Genomic DNA, 21162 nt, shown 5'->3' on the forward strand with positions numbered 1-21162 from the left:
GACATGTCTTTGATTGCACAAAACTATAATTAGTTATAGTCGCTTTGTTACTGAAGAACTAGGAAGAAACAAAAGAATTATTCCCTGCATTAGTGACTAGCAGGATCAGTGGATAACACTTAATTATTGCTTTCAATAAAGTGTATTCACATTGGATAGATTTATTTCTTGCAATTTCAGAGTAAATGTCAACGATATAGTAAAAATTTAACAAATCTTAAGAGACCCCAGAGCAAAGATCTGAAAGTCTCAGGATGAATCTTACGACTTGGTTTCTATTCACTCAGCATGTAAGAAATCCACTTATACATCTTAAGAATTTTTAAAAATTATTTTGAAATTTAAGATCTCAGTTTTGTGCTAAGAAAGGAACCGAGCTTATTACAAACCCAAAATCTCAGCAATAGCTGCATTACATACTTGCTAACACTAGATGGGGTGTAAGGAAAGAGTGAAGGGGAAAGTCGGTGAACAGCAAAACCTCGGAGGTCCGAACTCCTTCAGGCAGAGAAGTAGAAGATTGCACCTTGTCCGTTCCTCTGGCACTGTGGGTCTTCACAACGTGGATATTTTAACACGCATGACACACCAATATTAGTCTCATTAACTACATTTTATTCATATACTGAAAGAGTACATACACATGTCAGCAGCATAGATTGCATCAGCTCCTCTTTACTAAAAAAAGCTCAAAGTATGTACAGCCTTAAAATGCTCCCGCTGTAGCTAGCACATATTAAATTGATGCTTATATAAACTACTGTTCTTTACATAGATTTATGTATTTTAGAATATATTAAAAATTGTCAGTTGGCATGTTCTGTTATCTTTTCTCACTGTCTTGATGGTCTAACAGTTGCAATGAATTATGGATATGTATATTTTATTTACTATTCAAAACAATTTCTATTACAGAATATAGGCCATGGAGACAATCCCGCTGCTGCATTTGGAAAGGCAAAGTATTTTCAATGATTAGTGATTTCTGTTGTTATGGCTGCATCCTGCAGCTTTTCCTTGGGAGCAGGAAGAGCAGACCAAGGCTCTTTTTGAGATCCTGCCTTCGTTTAATCCTGTGAAAAGTACTGTAACCTTTTCTTTATCAACTGGTGCTTTTTGTCCTCCCTCTTAGCTTCTTTGACCTCCTGTGCACGAACTCTGCAGAGCAGGCAGGCCAGTGTCTGACTCCAGGCTCCTCCTGAGGCCGTGAGGGATGCTGAGCTGGGCTTTCTGACCAACCAACAGAGCTACTCAGAGAAGCGGCAGCCTGCCAGCAGAATTCATTTCCCTCACTCTCTTCTCCTGGTCCCATGTGAACGAGCTAGACTCCTGTGGATCACTTTATCCTCTTTATTAAGCCAGTCTCTGCAGAGACCATTTTAATTTAATTCAACTTGATAGCCAAGTCTCAAAATCCCCTTGGCTCTTGAAAGAGTACAGTCTTCTCGTATTCAATACACAAGCCCTTTTCCACCATCCTCTTGCTTCCCTTCAAGTTAAAAATGCCAGGATCCAATTTCTCTAAACTAGCTTTCCGCTCTGACTGATGCCCCTTGCTGAGTGACTGGTACTCAGAGTGAGCCCTAAAAGCAAGTGCTGGTGCACTGAGAAATGCCCCCCTCATCAGAATATCTAACTCTATTTAAGCTTGGATGCTCAATAGAAAAGGAACACAAAATACTTTCCCACAACACAGATTAAATGAACACTGCTTGCCAGTCATATCCACTTTAAAATGTAAACTGGTAACACGGTTAGAAGTTGCATTCCCTGCAAGGGAATATCTTTGTTTTCTTGCTTAATCTCAGGAAAGGTATTGCTAAAACCTACTGCAAATGGTTTGTTTGCATCTACTGGTCTGATTGAACCACTGGGACTGACACTGCATTGGGATTTGGAGGGCAGTGCTCAATACTTCAGAGGGCTAGATGGGCTAGGGTGCCAGTGTAGTTAAAATCGAAACCACCTCTGCAGCAAAAAAAACTAGCACGTAATTTAGAAACAGAATGAGTTATGTCTCTGACAGGCCAGTAATAACTTTATTTCATAGCAGAGAGGCAAAAGTTGGGGAGGACTGTAATATGCCAGGTCACTTGTAGGTTATGACTCCTCACGGGAGCCCTTATACATAATCCCCTTCTGCAGCAAACTTCACACCTTGGATATCAGAACACCTATGAGAACATGTCTATTTGTGATAATAGGCCACGTTTCACATGTCCAGGGGAAAAATGTGAAGCTCATTCAGCAGAGGGACAGTGAGATAGCCCTGAGTGTGAAGGAATAAAGGACAGTTTCCTTTGCTCCCCCTGCTTTACACAAAGCCTCCCTGTTATCCAAGGCAGCAGTGCAACAACAAGACACGATGAAACAACCTAGAATGCTAAGTGGTATGAAAACTTAAAGAAACATATCGTGTAATTGAACAAACAAGAGCTCTAATACAAAATTTTGTTGGATAAGGATGGTGAAGGGCCTTTCCAAGACAACAGTCCCTTGCTGTTATCCTGAGAGAGACTCTACATGCCAGGACTGCCTTATTTAGGATAACTGAATGCCTTGGTCTGTAATCACCCAAAACACGAAAGAAGTACAGTCTGTCCACATTCTCCTGTTTAACTGTCAATGAATTGGCAACCTGGCAAAAATCTGGACCCACCAAGTGGAAATCCTTCTCAGAGACAGGGTTAGCTCTAGCCTGAAACAGCTCCAACTGCCTTGGTTTCAAATGAATCAGAGATACTGAAGTCCCAGTTATACTTGAGCCAGAAGGAGGATTCCCCAAATGCAGCTTGTGATGACCCAAACCTGAATTTATTGCTTGTGAGCTGTGCTGGGGGAAAACACTAGAGAATAAATCATCTCATTGTGCACAAATGAGCTACAACATGGACTGTGTAAATGCAGATATGTGTTTCAGGCTAAGCTTAAGGTTTGCCTTCTGGAATGAGAGGTCACAACAGCATAACATGTTAAAACACCCAGAATCTTTTGGGATCACCAGGAAAAGTATAAATTAGGATGGATTTCTGCAATACCTATTAAAGCAGAGGGTGGATTCATTCACGGCACCGTGCAGACCTCTGGTATTTTCTGTCTATATTAACTTGTTAAGACCTCATAGTCTGGAAGTGACACACTCTTCCTGGCTACCCAGTTACTGTGGGCTGGGCTACTTGTTATGCACATTTTAATGCTGAAAAAGTGAATAATGGAAGAAAAATGGCAATTGATTTTGACTTCCTCTTCAGTCTAAAATGAATTAAAACGATGCTTCGGATTTACTATGAACCATAAAGACAGACCTCAAGAAACCAAAATAAAATGTATTCTGGAATGTTCCTGTTTGTTTTTACAATTCATCAATAACCATGAAGAACTGGCTCTAGTATTAAAATCATTACTAACATGTTAGTTTAGGAGTCAAGATAATTTCTATGCTTTGTATGGCTTACTCCTCACTTTCTTCTAGGAGATGTTCAATTCAAGATAGTTTTCTAAATAAAATTTAGATCATTCTCTTAGATGTCAACATTAATCCTAATGCACTGCATTGCTCTTCGAATGAGTGCAGATTGCAAAGTGTCTTGGAAAAAGGATAAAATGGACATGTCATGCAGTAACCAAGTAAAGGCAGTCCCTGATTAATATGCAAGTTTGAAAAGTTCAGAAAATGTCATCATACTCCATAGGTGCACCCTGATTTTGGAAAGGTCTCTTTTTGTTTATTTTGTGCATAAATGTCATTCTACATAAATTTCACTCCAGCAGCTTTTCATAAACTCAAGTCAATGATGATATGTTCAAATATTTGAGTGTTTCCTTTAAAACTAGAGGCAAAGAAAAAATCTCTTCGATCTGTTGACACAGCTGTGAAAGACCGTGGTGCTTGCACATAGATTTCTTTAAATAATCTGAATATCTTCTTTTCACCATCCCACTGGTAAATCTGGGAGAAGGTATAGTCACTTCCCAAGGCTAGGTAGTAATTGTTCTTGAAGGAGAAAGGCTGCAGCGTCATGGCTCCTCGGGATGGAAGAGCCTGTATCTCCACAAACTGTTTGCTATTCCATTTCATAACTCTGGAGTCACCAATGAATCTTGTGAGTGTGATGTATAGGTTATCTTGCATCCTGAAACTCTTCACAGCCAGGACGTCTTCCATGTTGGGGATTTCACTGTGTGGGACAAACTTTTTGGAGGCTTTGTTCCACTGGAGTATAATGGGAACCTGGGCACGGCTAGAGAGGATTAAATGCGATTTCCCATCTATATCGAGAAACTCAGCATCTGTGTCCCTGAACCACTCATGAAGGGACTGATATGAATAAAATCCTTTGTTATTCCACTTGTACACTGTTGACAAACCTGCTTTAGAGCTATCTGCTATGACAAAAAACATTTCACTGTCTATCTCAAAAAGCTCTATGTCATTTGGCTTGGAAATGCGAGACACTTCGATATCCTGGAATTTGACAAACTTTGTCCAGCTTTCATCATACTTGTAAATGTGTGAGCCACCAAAGAGCTGTGCCACCACCACAAAGACTTGGTCACCAACAAGGATGGCTTTACATCCCACTATAGACTGACCTATTGATCAAAGGAAAAAAAAAGGCATGTATATTATCACAGTACAAAGCACCCTCTAAGCCACAGAGAGATTATCAAATCACCCCTCCCCTTTTTTAAACTTTCACCATCTCATAATTTGGTCTTCCGTTACATGCCATCACAGTTTCTTTTCATGCATTTTTCTTCCCAGTAACTGGAGAGATGACTTCAAATGTCACACCCTGCAAGGTATGCAAGTACTATATATCATAAAATGCTAATTCCTTTTTATCCAAAATACCTTTTATTTCTCTGTTTGTTCAAACACATGGCCTCTAATATCCAAAATAACTATTTAAATTTTATTATTTAAAAATAACTAGAGTTATTGTCTTGTTGCTGATCAGAAAACCGAAATTCTCTTATTCTTGGAATGTCTGTCTTTCCAGCTTAACTAGAAGAATGAAATATTGCATATTTTTCTTGCTCCAGAAGAGTTGGAGTCAGCTTTTTTCCTACTGTAAATAGAAATATTGATGCATCTTGTGGGTATATCACCTGACAGCAGGATGAAAAAGATAAATCTAACTCTGTTGTTTCTGTTATGTATTCCTGAGATTATGTTAAACTAGAAATATTTAGGAATATTGCAGTTGCCAGATTAGATCAGATCCAGGTTACGGTCTGTTTTGAGAATGTCAAGTTACACTACACAAGAATCACATCAAAAAAGTAACTACCAGACTATTAAGACAGATTTTGTTGGAAGAAGAGAGGAATTCCTCTCTGAAGCACATAGTTTAAGTAGAACTGTAGCTGCATAAGTTCCTGATGTTTGCCTGGTCAGTCACCACAGCAGACTTGCCCTGGCTCCATTGCTGGGCCCCTGCCCATGGCTTTCACAGCTGGTCTGGAATGACCTGCCCCCCTCCCACTGTGGGAGCGCTGTGAGCACCTTCATCTCAACTACCACACGGTATCTGCAGTGCAGGCATCAATGCCTGAGCTGATCATCCAGGCTCCTTCTGGTCTAACTTAGTCAAAATTAAGTCTAGAAGAGCTTTCAGCTGTCTCCTGTCTCCTTTTGCAGAGGACAGCAACGTGCATGTTCACTGTAAAGGCAACCTTGACAACTAGCTCAGCTCCATAAGCCTGTGTTGTAAAGGGCTACATTTAGATACCCGAGTGCCAAGCATACAGATAATAATGGAATTCCCTGTGGAGAACATAGCTGGCTCCAGAGCTCTACAAAACACTCTTCAGGCTCTGCAAGACGCTCCTTATGGACCTGTGTGCCCTGGTAAAAATCACTTGCTCATGTACATTGCAGAGCTCAGGCCTTCCAGGAACACGGGATGGTTGTTTGAAAAACAACCCTGGGCATGCTCTCTGGGTGTGGAGCTAGGACTCAAGTCCCTGGCAAAAACATCTCCTGATCAAGTAATTCACAGGAAAATGAAATATGCCTGGAAGACAGCTGCCTTTGCAAATGACTCAAACTCTCAAGTTCATTTCCAGAGTTTTTCTAGGGCTCGGGTAGCTCTCTCTGGGCTGTTGACTTCTCAATTTACATCCACTGGTACATGTTTCACCCTAAGCTACCAAAACACAACGAAACCTAGAAGTGCAACATTTTTCATTTCCAACACTTCCTGACAGAGGGGTAGTGTCTTGTCAACTTTTTTTAGTGACACTCACAGCTATCTGAGAAGGTAAGCGCTTGTTGTCTTCGTAGAATTCAACACCAGATAAGGACACATCATATTCTTTGTTTCCCAAAACGTAAGGTAAAAAAATAATCTATCGCACGTAACAAGGAACAGGAGGGAAGGATGCTCCATGATAAATTTAGCTCCCAAGTCTTCAGAACCACTAACTTGAAGCAGCTGGGAAATCAGGCAGCAGATAACAGCTCTAAAGACTCTGTGCCTGCTGTCACGGTGTGACTGAGCACAATGAGTGTTGGTTAGGGACAGAACAGTTGTTAGAAAATCAGCGTTAGAACATCACCTGGCATTCACCTGGGCTTTTTTTTTGATCAGTAGTCAGTCCAGGATGATAATTGTGCATGTTTGTAAATTGAAAGTTAACATGGAAGCTTTACAGCACATCTCTTTAGGTAATAACCACGGTTGAAATATTTCTATGTCCTCTTCAGCTGGGTTCCTGGCCAAGCCACCCTAAAGGCATCCTTCAGACCTATTTTTTTCTACATGCAATAGAGTATTTTTATATTCTGTTTTACAGGCACTTTGGCAAGAGGAACTGCTCCTTCACCTTCTGCTTTGACTTGCTGTGGGATTGAGACAGTGAGTGCTAAGCTGGGCCATGGTGTGACATTCACAGCAAGTGTTTGTGCCTTCAGAACAATTTACAAGATCAGACAAAAAAAGCCCAGTTGGTGTGCCACAGTGAAGTTAAATGTGCATGTATTAGCAAGATGCACTACTCCATGGAGTCACTCACGTCCAGACATCACACACTTTGATTGGCCAAATTCAATAGGGATTCAGGACAAAAACTAACAAACTAGTGCCATCTATGAATCTCATCCTTGTGAAATGCCAACAGTTCATCAGTGACTGGAATTCCAGTGTTCATTGTACCTGTGATATTGTCGTAACTCCTGAAATTCATTTCAATGTGATCCCACTCCAGCACCATGCAGTTCTCCATGCTGGGCTGTGCAATGGCTACAAACACATCATTCTTTGAGTTGAACGTATCCACTGAAACGGACTGGTAGGGCAAAATCTGATGAACAACAAAATCTAGAAATATACATTTACAACAGTTAGGTTACATCCTTGCTGGAGACACAGAGTAAGTGGTAGCTGATTATAATGATTTACACTGAAAAATGAGTGAAATACTCTGGATTTTGTGTAACACTAGCATGGAAGTGTCAATGCTCACGTTAGGCATGCAGCAACAGGCAAAAGTGTCTCCTGCTTTAGGTATCATAAACTGTCCTAAGAAAATATAGTTGCCAAGGAGATCAAATAGGTAAATACTGAAAGAAATCAGATTTTCCTGCTAGGCTGGCTACTATCACTGAAATCAGGATATCGAAAGAAAATTCTGTTTTCCCACAGCTGGAAGTGGCTTTCCCATCAAGTGAAATGGCCTTGCCAGAATCACTTTGATGCTGAGAGATGGCAACTGCCAGCTGAAGTCCAATAACTTCTTAAGTCGTGCAAATTTAATCACTAGCAATTTGTGATATGCTAAACCAGACAGAAAGCGAAATGATATCTGAAGTTTGCCTGGGGATAACCCCATTTCATCTAGACCATAGACAAAATGGTGTAATAAAAAACTCAGTTAACACAATGTTTTGTGGGGCATTGTAATGTAGTTTAGGCATAAAATACAACCAACATGAGAATTACTGTCCAGTGGAAAACTTATCCTAGACTGAGGAATTGGAGCAACACATGAAAATTAGGAGTGTAACTCCAAAATTAAAGGGTTTTTTCCTCAAAACCTAAGTGCCTTTGTAGATTTAATTATAAAAGTCACCTGGTGTAAGTCAGCAGTCAGCACAGAGCCAATCTGGGGCAAAGCAAGGAGACTGGGGTCTGAATTTGATCTTTGACCTGACAGCTGGGCAACATCATCATCAGAAAAAGACCCATGGTGTAGCAGACCTGGCAAAAAAAAGCCAGCACTTGGGTCTAGAATGGGGCAGGATGCCTGTGGTGAAGTAATGTATGCACAGAGATACATAGAAAAGGAAAGGCATCTTCTGCTACAATGGTATTTCTCTGCAGAACCACACACTGCTTTGTTTTAAGCTCTATTTGCTCCAGTGCCTTCATCACACACTCCTGTGCTGGAAGGGCCTGAGCATCCAGGGATTTTGGTGAAATGGTAATTAAGTCCTCACTCGAGTCCCTTATTTTGGTGCATTATGAAATAATTGCTTCTGAATGAAGAACCCTCTGTTTCTGCATGCTTGAAAGCCTTGCCCTTGAGGAGTTACACTTCTGGAGAATAAAGATAGATGACTACCATTAAACAAACAGAGCAGATTCTACAGCTGCGAAAGAAATGACAGTCCTCATTCTTCGAGGGACTGTTAAAAATAGAGCTTGGGCTTGGTTCATAAATGCTGTCAGGCAAACAGGAAAGTTATCTTCATTCTCACTGAGAAACCAGAAGGACTGGAGAAAACCGACACCAAAGTATGCAGAAAGTAAAAGTAACTGACCAATCGTGAAAGATGGATAAAGGATGGAACAATAGCAGATAGAGTCACAGAAAATAAAAATATTTTTAAAATCTTGAGAAAAAAAACCAATAAAAAACTAATCCTGAAAAAGGGCATGTCTTGAAACATGAACAGTTGTGAAACCCTTTGGAGAAATCTGTGAATTGAAACAAACCAATCTCTATGTAAAAACAGCTAGCAAAATCAGTTAAAATAACCAGTAAAAACCAATAAACACTGATTTTGGCACCTTCTGGAAATACTAGACTCTAAAGTAGAAAAGGGTTACACAGTAAAAGGATGTTGCCACATCAGGTTTGCCAAAAATTTAGGCCCTGGGGACTTGATTTAGTTCTACATGCCTTGCTTTAATGCTAGACAGAGTTAGCATAGTAAATATAGGGTTGAGGGGGCTCTTTTCCAACATTTTTCTCTTTCAAGCTGGATCTCCTGCATGGGAGAGGGAAGAGAATGCAGCCTCCACTTTGCCTCTGTGCTGCAGTGCCTCTCTCCCACTCCATGCACAGTTTTGCTCTCCCTGTCTCAAGACGTGGTTTTCATGCTGGTTTCTGCTGCCGAGGATGGGATGGTCCCCCTGTCCTCCAGTCGCTCACTCCGCCTCTGCTCCCTCTGCAGCTGAACAGGCATGGGGAGTCATGGATGAGGGACTCATCAGTTTTATTGGGCTGATTTCTCTTCTGGCAGACCCTGCTCTGGCTGAGCGCACACAGGAGCACGGATGTGGGCAGAGAGAGAATGCAGGTAGGACGCTGGAGGACACTAAGGAAAAGTGGGAGTGATGATGTGTTTGGGCAGCAGCTTCTAAACTGCATCCTGTGAACCGGTCCCACTCTCCTCACATCCTTTCCCTGCAGTAGAGACTTCTACTCCAGGTGAGGCTACCCAGGACCTGGGCATGCCAGCAGGGAACATTAACTACCCCTTCCCTTCTCCCATCACAGGAGATTTCCAGCACAGGAGCAATTACGGAGCAGGTACCATTAATTTGCAAACTACCTCACTTCCAGCCAGTGGGGAAAGACAGGACCACCTCCAGAAGGCAGTCCCAGCTAGTTAAAGAAAGTGGAAAACAAGCTTCCAAAGCTCAGTGAAATGATCCCTGCCTGAGGGTCTGGGCAAAGTCCCAGGCATGCACACAACCTGTTTCCAGTGGCTGTGGGAGCACAAGATCTGTTTACCAGTTTCCTGAAAGTGAGTTAACACATTCCCCTGTGGTGCTTACAGCCACAGCACAGCCTCCTAACACACTGCTGTGGGAGAAAGACAAGAAATGAAGTGAAATGGCTTAACCCGCTTACATGATACAAGCACTGAGAAATGGAAAAGACAGATGCTATCACAAAAAAAGAGTTAAAAGTGCAGATCACCAACACTGAATAACCCTCTCTGTGAAGAGGCAACAGGACCATTTTGTTCTTTGCCTTTCTTTCTGTTTAAATTTGGCAGCACCTCTTTTCATCTCTCCTCCTGTTACCATTGTAGCAGTTCAGCTGATGCAATGAACTGACTGAGCCGACAAGATGCACATTTTACCAAGCAAACTGCTTTGTTACCACATCCTACATCCAGTCTTACTTGACACAGAGTACTGGAAACCAGAAATGATTGAAAGTCTGATCCCACCTGGCAAAGGAGGGAAACACTATACTAAAGTCTAACATGAATGAAAGAAGTTTGTAGAGCCCTTCCTGTCACTGACTGGGAAAGGAGAATACACCTACTGCATATGTTGCTTTACTTCAGAATACGGTATAAGCCTGAGCATCTGACTAATCAACCCTCAAGGAGGGAATATGGGCATATGTACACTCCCTTTGGAGCTAGGGGAGGCAATGGCAGAGAAGGAAAAGGCAGCAGTGGCTTGATACTGCAGACAACGAGGGTCATACACAACAGTGCGTGACAGCTCTCTGCTGTGCTGTGGAAGCACTTCTCCAATGGCATTTGAACAAATATTCAGCTGGGCAATCCTTGCCCCACAGAACACTTTCAGTCCTCAAAAGCTCTACAGCACATGAAATTAGATTTATGCTCGGTGTAATTTCCCTTACGGCAGACAAAGGGACAAATGTTAAGGGTGAATTTTGCCTGTAACAACTTTATAGTTTCTAGGTACGAAAAGGTGAAAGAGGGCAGGTAGGTCAGTATAGGTCTGAGGATCAGTAACGCTTGTTCTTGCACATTGTTAGTGCTTTTAAACCAGATTGCAATGAAATAAAGCCTGCTTTTACTTTGTACTGTTGCCTCTCAGTGATTTGGCAGACATGGGAATGTAACTGTGGTACCATTCTAAGCTTCACTGCTCTCCTGTGCTTGACATCCTTGTATGCAGCAGATTATTGCACTTTGCCTCTGCTGCTCTTCTGTCATAATTTTGAATTCTGAGTTCATTCTCTTTTCCTTCACATAATGCCATGGAATTACCTTTCATACCTTTTCCTGAAACTTCTTTTCACATTACTAGTAATCAACTTTTCTGTTATCTTTTAATAATGATGACTGACTTGATGACAGATGAGAACTTGAACACCTCTGATACTACTGTGTGGAAAAAAGGCAGAGTGCTGACATTCTATACATAAAAGATGAAAAACAATACTCGCAGCTGATATTTTCAGTTATATGATGTGACTACATTTAAAGATAGGTAACTGCAGCTGTTTGGTCATAAAATATAAGCATAATCACATGCAAATTTCTCTTCACTTCCTTCAGCATGCTTTACATTACCTAAGAAAGAGGAGAAGATCCTAAACAAGACAGTAGTCAGAGTATAATTGGACATTTCTCTCCAGCTTAATGGAGTTCCATGAAGAGCTGCAGGCACTATTGCCACCACATTTGATGCTAAGGAGTCGTGGCTTATTAAATAAATATAAGAGATATAGCCACATTTTTGAACTTATTTTTATTGCTTTCTTGTGAAATACAGAGATTTTGTGAAGCTCATCTGCCATAACTATATGGCTTTATTCCAGATAATAGAAAGCATTCTGTGATGAAAATTAAGCCACAAAGTGAGTCATAATCAAGTCTTTTGGAATACAAATTGTCAGAGCTCTTCTCCCATTATCACTTAATCCAAATAAAAACTCAGTACTTACTTTGGCTTTGAAATGTAATTTTCCCATTTTATACTTTTTCTAGTACTCAGATGGGCTTTGTATGTAACCCTTTCCTCCCCCCAGGTCATGCTCACAGAACGAAAGGGTATAGTCTATATGTCTGATATTTAACCATTTGTAGTGCACTTAGAAATATACATTCTGAATACCTGTAGTGGTGCATTCATAATCAAAACTTGTCACATCATTTAACTTCTTATCCTGATATTCTGCTGGACCAATACACAGGACATCAGAAACAGTGGAATTTGTCATCTTTAACCACAAAAACAACCACTTGGCTTTGCAGTCACACTCAAATTTATTTCCCCTTAAATCTCTAAAAAACACACAGAAATAAACATATTTGAAAAGGTTGATAGCAATATGAGCACTACAGAACTGTTATCACCTTGACATGCTGAATTTCAAAATATCTGAGTGTCCTTGAATAATTGTTCTGAACTGAGAACAGGGAAGTTTCTCAAGTTTTATTTGGACTCTTAATATGGGCTCTCCACTGAGTTTTTTGAAAAATTGTTACAGTCTACACTCACTTGTAATCATAGTAATAGAACACTGTGATTCATGTGTAAAGTTACTTTTTTTATAAATTTCCATAGGATTAGGACTGTAATGTAATAAATCCCGACAGTCAGGCTGTCTGCTGCAAGCCTCCTTCACACCACCTACTGCTGACACGGATAAATCCCATTCCTTCACTGAGCTGTTCCAGTACTGCTGGTTGACAGAGTGGCCTTGCTGGCACCATTTCTGAGTTACATTAAAATGCGGATGTAAGGCTTGTATTGTTTGAGTCGCTGCTGATGTAGAGTCAATTTAACCTCCCTCTACTAATGTATGTGCAATTTCAACACTGCACTTGTTCTTCGATCCCTTGGCAAATTTTGTGGCTTACAATTATACTTTGCTGTTTGGGAAAGCCAGGCCAAAAACAGGGGAAGCCGACTAGCAGCTCAGTTATACAAGCTAACACTGACAGTATATTGGCAACGTGCTACAACTGCACAAAACCAAGAAAAAACAGCTTTTTATTTTTAATTAATGCTTTTTACTAAAATAATCTCAGGGAATGCATGCAACATTAACAGGGAAAAATGTTCAGAGAAACTGTAGTTTTAAAATTTATTGTCTCCCTCTCCCTAAAAAACAATTTACATGAAATATCAGAAGGAAGTACAATGACACAAGCTATATACAGCATCATGAGGAGCAGCAGTGATTTAAGAAATAGGAGTTACTTTAGAGGAGCCTATCAAGTAAATAATTATGAAATGAAAAAAGGTAGAACAAAAAAATACACCTTTTTTTTTTTCTATATAGATACCAGATACAGCACCACAACCCCAGAAACCTAGAACTGAGAGCAGCAGAGTGACAGAAGCAAGCACCCAATGGAAAGATTCTCAGTACTTACAGTTCAATTAAAGAATCTAAATCACTGAAGACATCCCTTGGCAGAGCTTTGAGGTGGTTATTGGCCAAAGAGCTAGAAAAAAAAGTTAGAGCTTAGTATCATTTCTATCTCTTTTCTGGGTGCTCTTACCAAGTCTGAGCTCACTTACAGGTTGTTAATTATCTGGTACTGTCCTGCCACTGGCATTGTTAGTAGTTACCATGGAACAGGTGCTAATTATTCCCATTCAAGAATAGGGATTGCTCGAAGATCACGTAAAAGTAAAATATTTAGAGCTTTTTTATTGCCCCAATGCAAATGTAGCACACAGAGCAATCACTGAGCATGCTGAAAAGAAGAGGAATGTTAGTCACGGCCCAGCACTGGGGGTACCAGCTGCACCCCACCCCGACGTGCTGCAGTGCTGCCTCAGCAGGAACTGCTTTAAGGACAGTTCTTTATTTATGAAAGGCACGTTGTTGACAGAAGGAGGAAGCTGACACACAGAGGGAAGAGGGGTTTTCAGTGCAGTGGTCCACCAGAGGAGTTTTGTTCAAGTAGGAATTACTCTACCAAGTGTTAAATAACTTACAGGTGAGTCAGGTCTCGAAGGCCACGAAATGCATTTCTTGAAATGGTTTCAATTTTGTTTCCTTCAATGAATCTAGGGGGGAAAAAAAGTATTTTAAAATACTTTAATTAACATTATTATTAGCATCACCAGTGCTTTAAGCTATGGTTGCCAAATTCATCAGGTTCCTGGGCAGCTCCTTCAGACTGAAAGAAGTTTCAGTGGAGCTGCTAACTTCTTTTTATCCCCTTTCCCTGGGCAGACTGTAAGGAATGATGCAAGTACCAGGCAGCACAAGGGACAGCACATAAACACAAACATCCAGCAGAAAAGGAACAAAGTGAACAAGGCAAAAAAAAATTATTCCTGCTGGTTAATCCTCCTGGGATGTGCTTGTGTGAGGCAAGAGACCTGCACAGAAGGGGCTCCTGAGATGGGCTTTAGAAGCTAAAGTCCTACCTGGCTCTCACAAATCACCTGCCTTTTAAAACCACAGGGCAGCACAGAGGTGCTAGGGCTGCTCAGGCTGCAGATCAGCACTGATGGGGAGCTCCCGTGGCTGCATGTACAGTGCCACCTCCACACCCACACAGCTGTGACTGGATCTGCAGTCATCCAATGTCTGCAAAACCACTGCCTTGGTTTTGTTCCTGGCTGCCGCAGTTCAGCTCTCTCCAGCTGGGACATCACCTCTGCAGGGTGCCCAGCTGCACACCAGTCACGGCCCCATGGGCTGAGGGAATAATGACAGGCACATATCGATTCCAGGAGCACGCTGCTCCTCCTGACTGCACGTCAGCATTTAAAGAAAGAGCTGATATTTGAGCATCTTGACCCCTGAGCACTTAAGGACGCATCCCTAAATACACCATCAGCCCAGCAAAGCAATTGCAGCCAGGTGGCCATCAAGATATTGCTTGGTACAGCTGTACCTGGATGAAGACAACTGCATGCTGACTTTATAAAAGATTTGATGAGATAAAAGTGCCTCCCTTCCTCCTATGCATCCTTGTTTGCCTTCCAGAGAAGTTACAGGAAAAACGCTACGAGACAAGGTCTCTTCTTGAGAGAGTCAAGATGGGAATACAGGAGATGGCAAGTGCTCTTGTCTCTGCAGTTCAGATGTAGCCAAGATCCTTCCCAAAGTGACTGGAACCCTGACTGGATGAGAAGGTGCTGTGTCTGGGTAGAGAGTGTCAGAAGAGGGTCAGCCATTACGAGGCTGTCTGGGGGCATGAATTCAATCCGCAGAGCAGAGAGCCACACTGCCTCCTGACACCCTCACTGGCACCTGGCATCCCTGCACAGCGCCAGCTCGCCAGTCTGTGCAAACACACAAGGCTTCACTGCAAACGGTGCAGCAAGATGATGCAAATTTGGGCTCAGTAATCTGCCGGATTTGTGAGTCACCAAAGCTGGCCTCCAAGAGGTGCTACCCTGGGAACACCACTCTTTAAAGCTCCCATCTTTACCAGTCCTGTTTTACCCAGACTCGGTACAGAGAGTCAGTTAGTTTAAGGGTGCATTGAACGCCATTATCAGTGCTGCAAGTGCAGCAGGACACAGCTGGAGATACATATGTAGGTATCTGCTGTGCGTGTTCCCCAGCTGTTCTTCATCCAGACTTTGCTTTGTACACAGAGACACTTGTCATTCTTGTTTGCCAGTGAGGTTTCCTTGTTCCACAAGGTCTGATCCCTGGTAACTAAGAGATGTGAGTTATGGAAGCTGTAATAGTCTTACTGGCTGCATGGCCAAAAAAACAAACCACAGAGAAAAGCTACTCACAGCCAGTTCCCAAAAGGTGGAGGGGAGATTTGCTAGGAAGAGCTCTATGGACTTGGCAGGAAGGGCAACCACAACCAGTACCCGAGACCACTCGTTCAGCTGCTAAAGTAATTTGAAACTCTAAGGCTTTACCAATCTTCATCCTGCTCCTTGGCTTGGTCCCTGTCCCCTGGTGACTAGGGACAGAGATTTCCCATTTGATCAGGGGAGGAGAGTAGGACATTTCTTTAGGACAAGGATCTGGCTGCAGTCACCAGTGCAACTACCACAACTGCAGGGACAAGCTCATCAGCATTTAAAAATAAGTAATTAATGATACAACATAAAAATGTTATTCTTCCTTTTTACAAACATACAGCAAATAATTTTTTTCCTATAGACACAAGGAAAAGAGAATACTTAAATAACTTCCTATCTGAAAAATCCAGCTGTAGCTGAATCACGGATTTTAGCATACACCATTTACCATTATCCTCTATTTCTTGGTCTGCAAATTCCATTGGTGGCTGCTCCACATTTATCAGACTATTAACCCTGAATATACCTAACTTTAATATCTATTTGTCTGCAAGACTTTAGCAAGAGTCAGTTTTATCAGCATCAGTTTGTCTTTAGAAAAGGACAAATGCTTTCCACAGCTACCTTTCAGAGTGGAAAGGTGAATTTTTTTGAGGTTGTATTCATAGTTTCAAACACACCAGCTCATATCCAGTAACACACAGAAAGGCCAGTCCTTTGGAGTACGACAACCTTGGGGGAAGACAACCTTGTAGTAGGGTTAATACTTTTTTTTTAAAGAAAAAGGGGTGAACTAAAAATAAACAAAAAAAAAAGGATCAGGAAATAAAAGTAATGTAAAAAATGAAAGTGAACTATGCAAACAAAAGGAGATTCAAATAAATTTAAATAATAATATAAAGAATTACAATAATTTATGTTGTATGACATATTTATGTATTTATAATTAATTATTATACAAACATAAATGACATGGGCATTAAATGGGATATCAGAAAAAAGGTAAAGTTGGAGAAGAAAGTTGGGGGAAGAGAAGGAGGATGGTAACCAAGGTTGCTCTGGGCGGTACACAGATACTCTGCAATTCTTTTTCAGGCTGCCTGCAGGTCAGGACAGGCTTTCCCATCTCTTGTCTGAGGTTCAAATCCCCTTGGCAGTGATGGCACTGTTCTGGAAAGCCAAGACAAGCTCTTGCTAACAATGCCTTTTTGGTGTGCTGTAATTGCACAGAGACACCTTGCATTCATGGTATCTTTTAAAAATGCACTGTAACCTTTGAAAAATCATGAGCCACTGTAAAGAACATTTGCACAGGAGTGAAACACAAATCCCTCATCTCCCCTGCTCTTGGGAATCACCATAAAGACCAACACTCCACAGCAGGAGCCTTGGCAACTTATCAAAATATCTTTATTTAAAAGGGACATAAAGTACCAAACTTACAGGTATTCTAGATGGAAGAGACCAGCAAAGGCATCATCTCGTATAATAGTGAAGGAGTTGGAGTTCAGCAAGCTGAAAATGGACAGTAGGCGTTAGGAAAGCACCTTAAAACCTGACACACTAGATTATGCCCGTTGTGTTTATTGCCCATGACCAAACTAATCTTACTGACTTGAGCCCATATTGCCCCACCAATGCAGAACACATAAAATACTGTGGAATGGTCTATTAAAAAAAACAAAAATGAAAGGCATTATGTGATGGCAGTTAATGTCCACTGCTCCCCAGGAAAATGCTCACTGTGCCACTGACCTTGGCTGAATGCAACCTTGTCCTCAACTCTGTGGTCCCCTGAGCAGGACAAGCCATTATGAGATGGCAAGTCTGCTGAGTGTGGACACCAGATGTTTACCACCCCTCTTGCCCCAACCACAACAACTTTTAAGACCATCTCAGCACCAATCATAAGCTCAGAAGCCCCAGCACCAGCTCTCATCTGTGCAGTCGCAGTGGGTCAGTGCTCACTTATTTTGTGCTCCCAGGGAGATGCTCCAAGCCTGACCTGCAGACAGGGGTACAGCCCACGGTGTGGGAGGACAGCAGCCAGTTTATCAGCTGGAAACAGAGACATACCTAAACCACCAGAGACAGAGAGTCCTGCTATGCTGACAAAGCAAAGCCCTGTGTTCACAGGTGGTGTGGAGGAGCAGTGGTGCTGCCTCCTGCAGGCACTGCCTTGCCCTCCTTCTGTGTGAACTTCAGGAACAAAACGTTTCAGAGCTGCACCAGAGTGGCTGTCACCTGAACCAGGACAAGGCGGTCGGGGAGGAGGATGCTCCAGAGGCTTTGCCAGCAAAGTTCCTTCCTTGCTGTATCAAAGTACAACAGTGGAGTATTTCCAGTGTTGATGTTCAAAGGCACAGAGAGTGATTTCCTTTTGAGAAAATAGCAAAACTTCTTATTTGGTCTAAAAAATGAATGCTACTCAAAAGAAATAATTTTTGGAAAATCTAAGAATTTTTGGCTATGAATGAACATGTCTCCACTAATGGCTTTATTAGAGCAACTTATTAATCCTCTTCCTGTATGGTTTTAGGCATTTTACTAAAATTAATTTAGAAGACTAATGAACATGAAATGCAAACTTTCCCTGTGGTCCTTGGATAGTATGCTAATGCTAGACAAATGCTTCTTAAATTATCCCAAAGAAATCTGACAAAGATGCAGACTGCCATCAAAAATAAATCCTTGTGTCGCTATTTTACCATGACCACTGCCACAGAAGACATTGTCCTGAGGTGCCCAAGTGCTCAATTATGCATGCAGCTCTTTTGCCATTTAATCAGTATTTTTTCTCATGTTTAAGGGAATAGCCACAAATTACACTAACTGACAGAATTTGTCAGGGCCCAAGGCAGTCATGATGGTGACAAAACCCTCTTGCTGCCACATCTGACTTACCACATAAAGTGACATGACTTCTGACTTCCTCAACAACTGACTTCTCTCCACCATTGCCCTCACCCCAACATCTGCTCCTGGAAATCTACTACAGCTAAGGAAAAGGGACAACTTTCTTCTGCTCTTCCTGACTCTTCCTAATACCACCGTCCAAAAAAAGCCAGATTCTCCCCATCTCTAATTTTCCACCCACAGTTTCTCTTAACCCACCCTGGGATTCCTCTCTTTTCTTCCCAGGGAGCACAGCTGTTTGTTTATCCCTATCCACCCATGGGCAAAGTCCTCCTGCCCTCTGCTCAGGGCTCTGCACTGATCCCCAAATCTCACAAAAATGCTTTTGGGATTGACGTCACAATAAAGGATGTTTTCAGCCCTTGCTTTGCCCACTTCTCCCCAGCACTTTGCAAGGGGTGCTGCAGCCCCTAGTAGTGAGATAGGCCTTTGAGTCAAACAAGGTGGGGTGCCCAAGGAGAAGAGGCTGGCCATGATGCTACCAGATGCCTTTTGGGCACCTCTTGCTAAGACCAGTTTTAACATCTAGCTCTGTGGGAAGCACTCAGCCTAGGTTTCTGGAAGGCTTCAGATATTTTTGCTGAATTTTTCCTTGCAGTGTGTCCCTGCCTGGGGGGTAAGCCAGTCCTTGGCGGGGGGCTGGGGGAGGCATGGAGAGTCTGCTTGGTACCCAGGCGTTCCTGGCAGCCTACACTGGGCTAGGCAGGGCACAGGCTGCAGCTCAGCTTTGCTGCAGACTACCAGAGAAACGAGTACCCAGGTTCCCCAGGGGGGTTGTACCGCAGTCTGTGTCTCTGTACCTTCCCTGCTACTGCCTCCCAGGACAGCTAAATTAAGCAAGCTTGGGTAAGCTCCTCGAGCTTCAGGCACGCACCTAACTACAACACGGGCACTGCGATGGGACTTGCCCGAGGACAGGAAGGAGGGAAGGCTGCAGAGTTCGGGAGCAGGACCACTGTCTCCTGGGACAGTGGACCACTGGGTCAGAAGGCATCCAAGGGACCACCCTCCAAACTGGATACTGAAGCAGAGTCACGCTGCGGACACCAGCACTTCACACACAGAGGCTTCCCTCTGAAGTGCGTCCCGGCAGCCTCTGCTTGCCCCATCGTGCCTGCAACATCCCAAAGCCGCTGTCAGACTCCCTGGCATAAAGTGAGCAGGAGTTAGAGCCACCACATGACTCCAGAGAGGAAAACTCAGCCCTAAACTATTTAAAGCTGAAGTTAAAAAAAGAGAAACTTAGGGCATCAGAAAACATTCTGCCCTACTTCAGTAGCTAAATACACATTTTACGAAGTAGTTTATGAGCGGAAAATGCATCCCTGTTATGAAACGGCAGCTACATTGGGGGACTGTGCAAGCAGGGGATTTAGCTGTTACCTCCCTTTTTTACAAGGGAATGGGACTCTATTTAGGAGAAACGGGAGGGCTCTATGCTTAAAGGGACTCTAGGAGAAATGGGCGAAGTGCTACTTGGCCGTGCTCCTTTCCAGTGCCATACTTACAGCAGCTGCAGGGAGGGCAGGTGGGAAAACATCCTGTCCTTCACTTCGGAGAAGGTCCCGTTGACCAGGCTCCTGGAAAAAGAGATGCTACCCATCAGGCGGGACGGCCCCGCACCCCTCCATCATCCCTCCTCCTCCTCCTCCCTTGCCCCGCGTTGCCCCGCACTCACAGGGAGCCCAGGCCGGCGGGCAGGCTGCGCGGCGCGCCCGCGGCCCCCACGCAGAGCGCGGACTCCCGCCAGCAGCTGCAGGGCGGCCCGCAGCGCGGGGCCCTGCGCGGGGCGGCGGGCGGCAGGACGAGCGCGGCGGTGCAGAGCGCGGACAGGATCCGCAGCGGCACCGCCATCCCGCACGGCCGCTGCCCGCCCGCCGCTCCTGCCGCCTCCCGCTCCCTGCCGCCTCCCGCCGATCCCTGCCGCCTCCCGCCGATCCCTGACATCAGCGCGGCGCCGCCTCCGCTGCGGCGCCGGGACGCGCAGGGGGGGTCCCGGCGGGCGGGGACACCTTCGCCCTCCGCCTCCCGGCAAAGCGAGGGTGGCCCCCGCTGGTGGCTCCCGAGTGATGCTACCCCAAAAAGTAGGGGTGGGGAGAACTGAGGTGCTGGAGCGTGCCCAGGGAAGGGCAACGAGGCTGGTGGAGGGTTTTGAGCACAAGCCTGCTGGGGAGCGGCTGAGGGACCTGGGGAGTGGGGGGAAGGGGGTGTTTAACCTGGAGAAAAGGAGGCTCGGGAGGGATTTATCTCTTACTACCACCTCCTTTCAGTTAGTTGTAGAGAGATGGGTGTAGTCTCTTCTCCCAGTTAGCAAGTGACAGGACGAGAGGAAATGGCCTCAAGTTGCAGCAAGAGAGGTTAAGATTGGATATTAGGAAAAATTTCTTTACTGGAAGGATGGTTAGGTGCTAGAACAGGTGGCCCTGTGTGCATGTGATCAAAAACTCATGGAATCATAAAATCATGGAATGGCCTGGGTTGGAAGGGACCTTAAATATCATCTAGTTCCAAATCCTCTGACACAGACAGGGACACCTTCCACTAGACCAGATGACTCAAA

At 43.5% G+C, this 21162-nt stretch overlaps 1 protein-coding gene across 1 annotated transcript; it reads right to left on the reverse strand.

Annotated features, from left to right (window-relative positions):
* Nucleotides 1-594: 594 nt before the first annotated feature.
* On the reverse strand, nt 595-20494 carry LGI2 (leucine rich repeat LGI family member 2). Its single transcript, XM_050338234.1, has 8 exons — nt 20281-20494; nt 20111-20182; nt 17130-17201; nt 13902-13973; nt 13331-13402; nt 12063-12232; nt 7161-7325; nt 595-4593 (listed from the first exon to the last, which is right to left on the reverse strand). Exons 1-8 carry the CDS (start codon nt 20454-20456, stop codon nt 3776-3778), a joined length of 1617 nt encoding a protein of 538 aa, XP_050194191.1. The 5' UTR covers nt 20457-20494; the 3' UTR covers nt 595-3775.
* Nucleotides 20495-21162: the final 668 nt, after the last annotated feature.

The sequence above is a fragment of the Myiozetetes cayanensis genome, unplaced genomic scaffold (genome assembly GCF_022539395.1).
Source record: "Myiozetetes cayanensis isolate MyiCay16 unplaced genomic scaffold, myiCay2020 scf7, whole genome shotgun sequence".
NCBI classification, from domain to species: Eukaryota; Metazoa; Chordata; class Aves; order Passeriformes; family Tyrannidae; genus Myiozetetes; species Myiozetetes cayanensis.

What these genes read in the sequence shown, in the direction of transcription:
- LGI2 (XM_050338234.1), bottom strand. Translation starts at nt 20,456, where the DNA reads ATGGCGGTGCCGCTGCGGATCCTGTCCGCGCTCTGCACCGCCGCGCTC. An exon ending in CTTCGAGACCTGACTCACCT is followed by an intron (nt 13,403 to 13,901) that starts GTAAGTTATTTA and finishes TTTTTTTTCTAG; the next exon opens with CTCTTTGGCCAATAACCACC. An exon ending in TTATGAATGCACCACTACAG is followed by an intron (nt 7,326 to 12,062) that starts GTATTCAGAATG and finishes GTATATTTCTAG; the next exon opens with ATTTTGTTGTTCATCAGATT.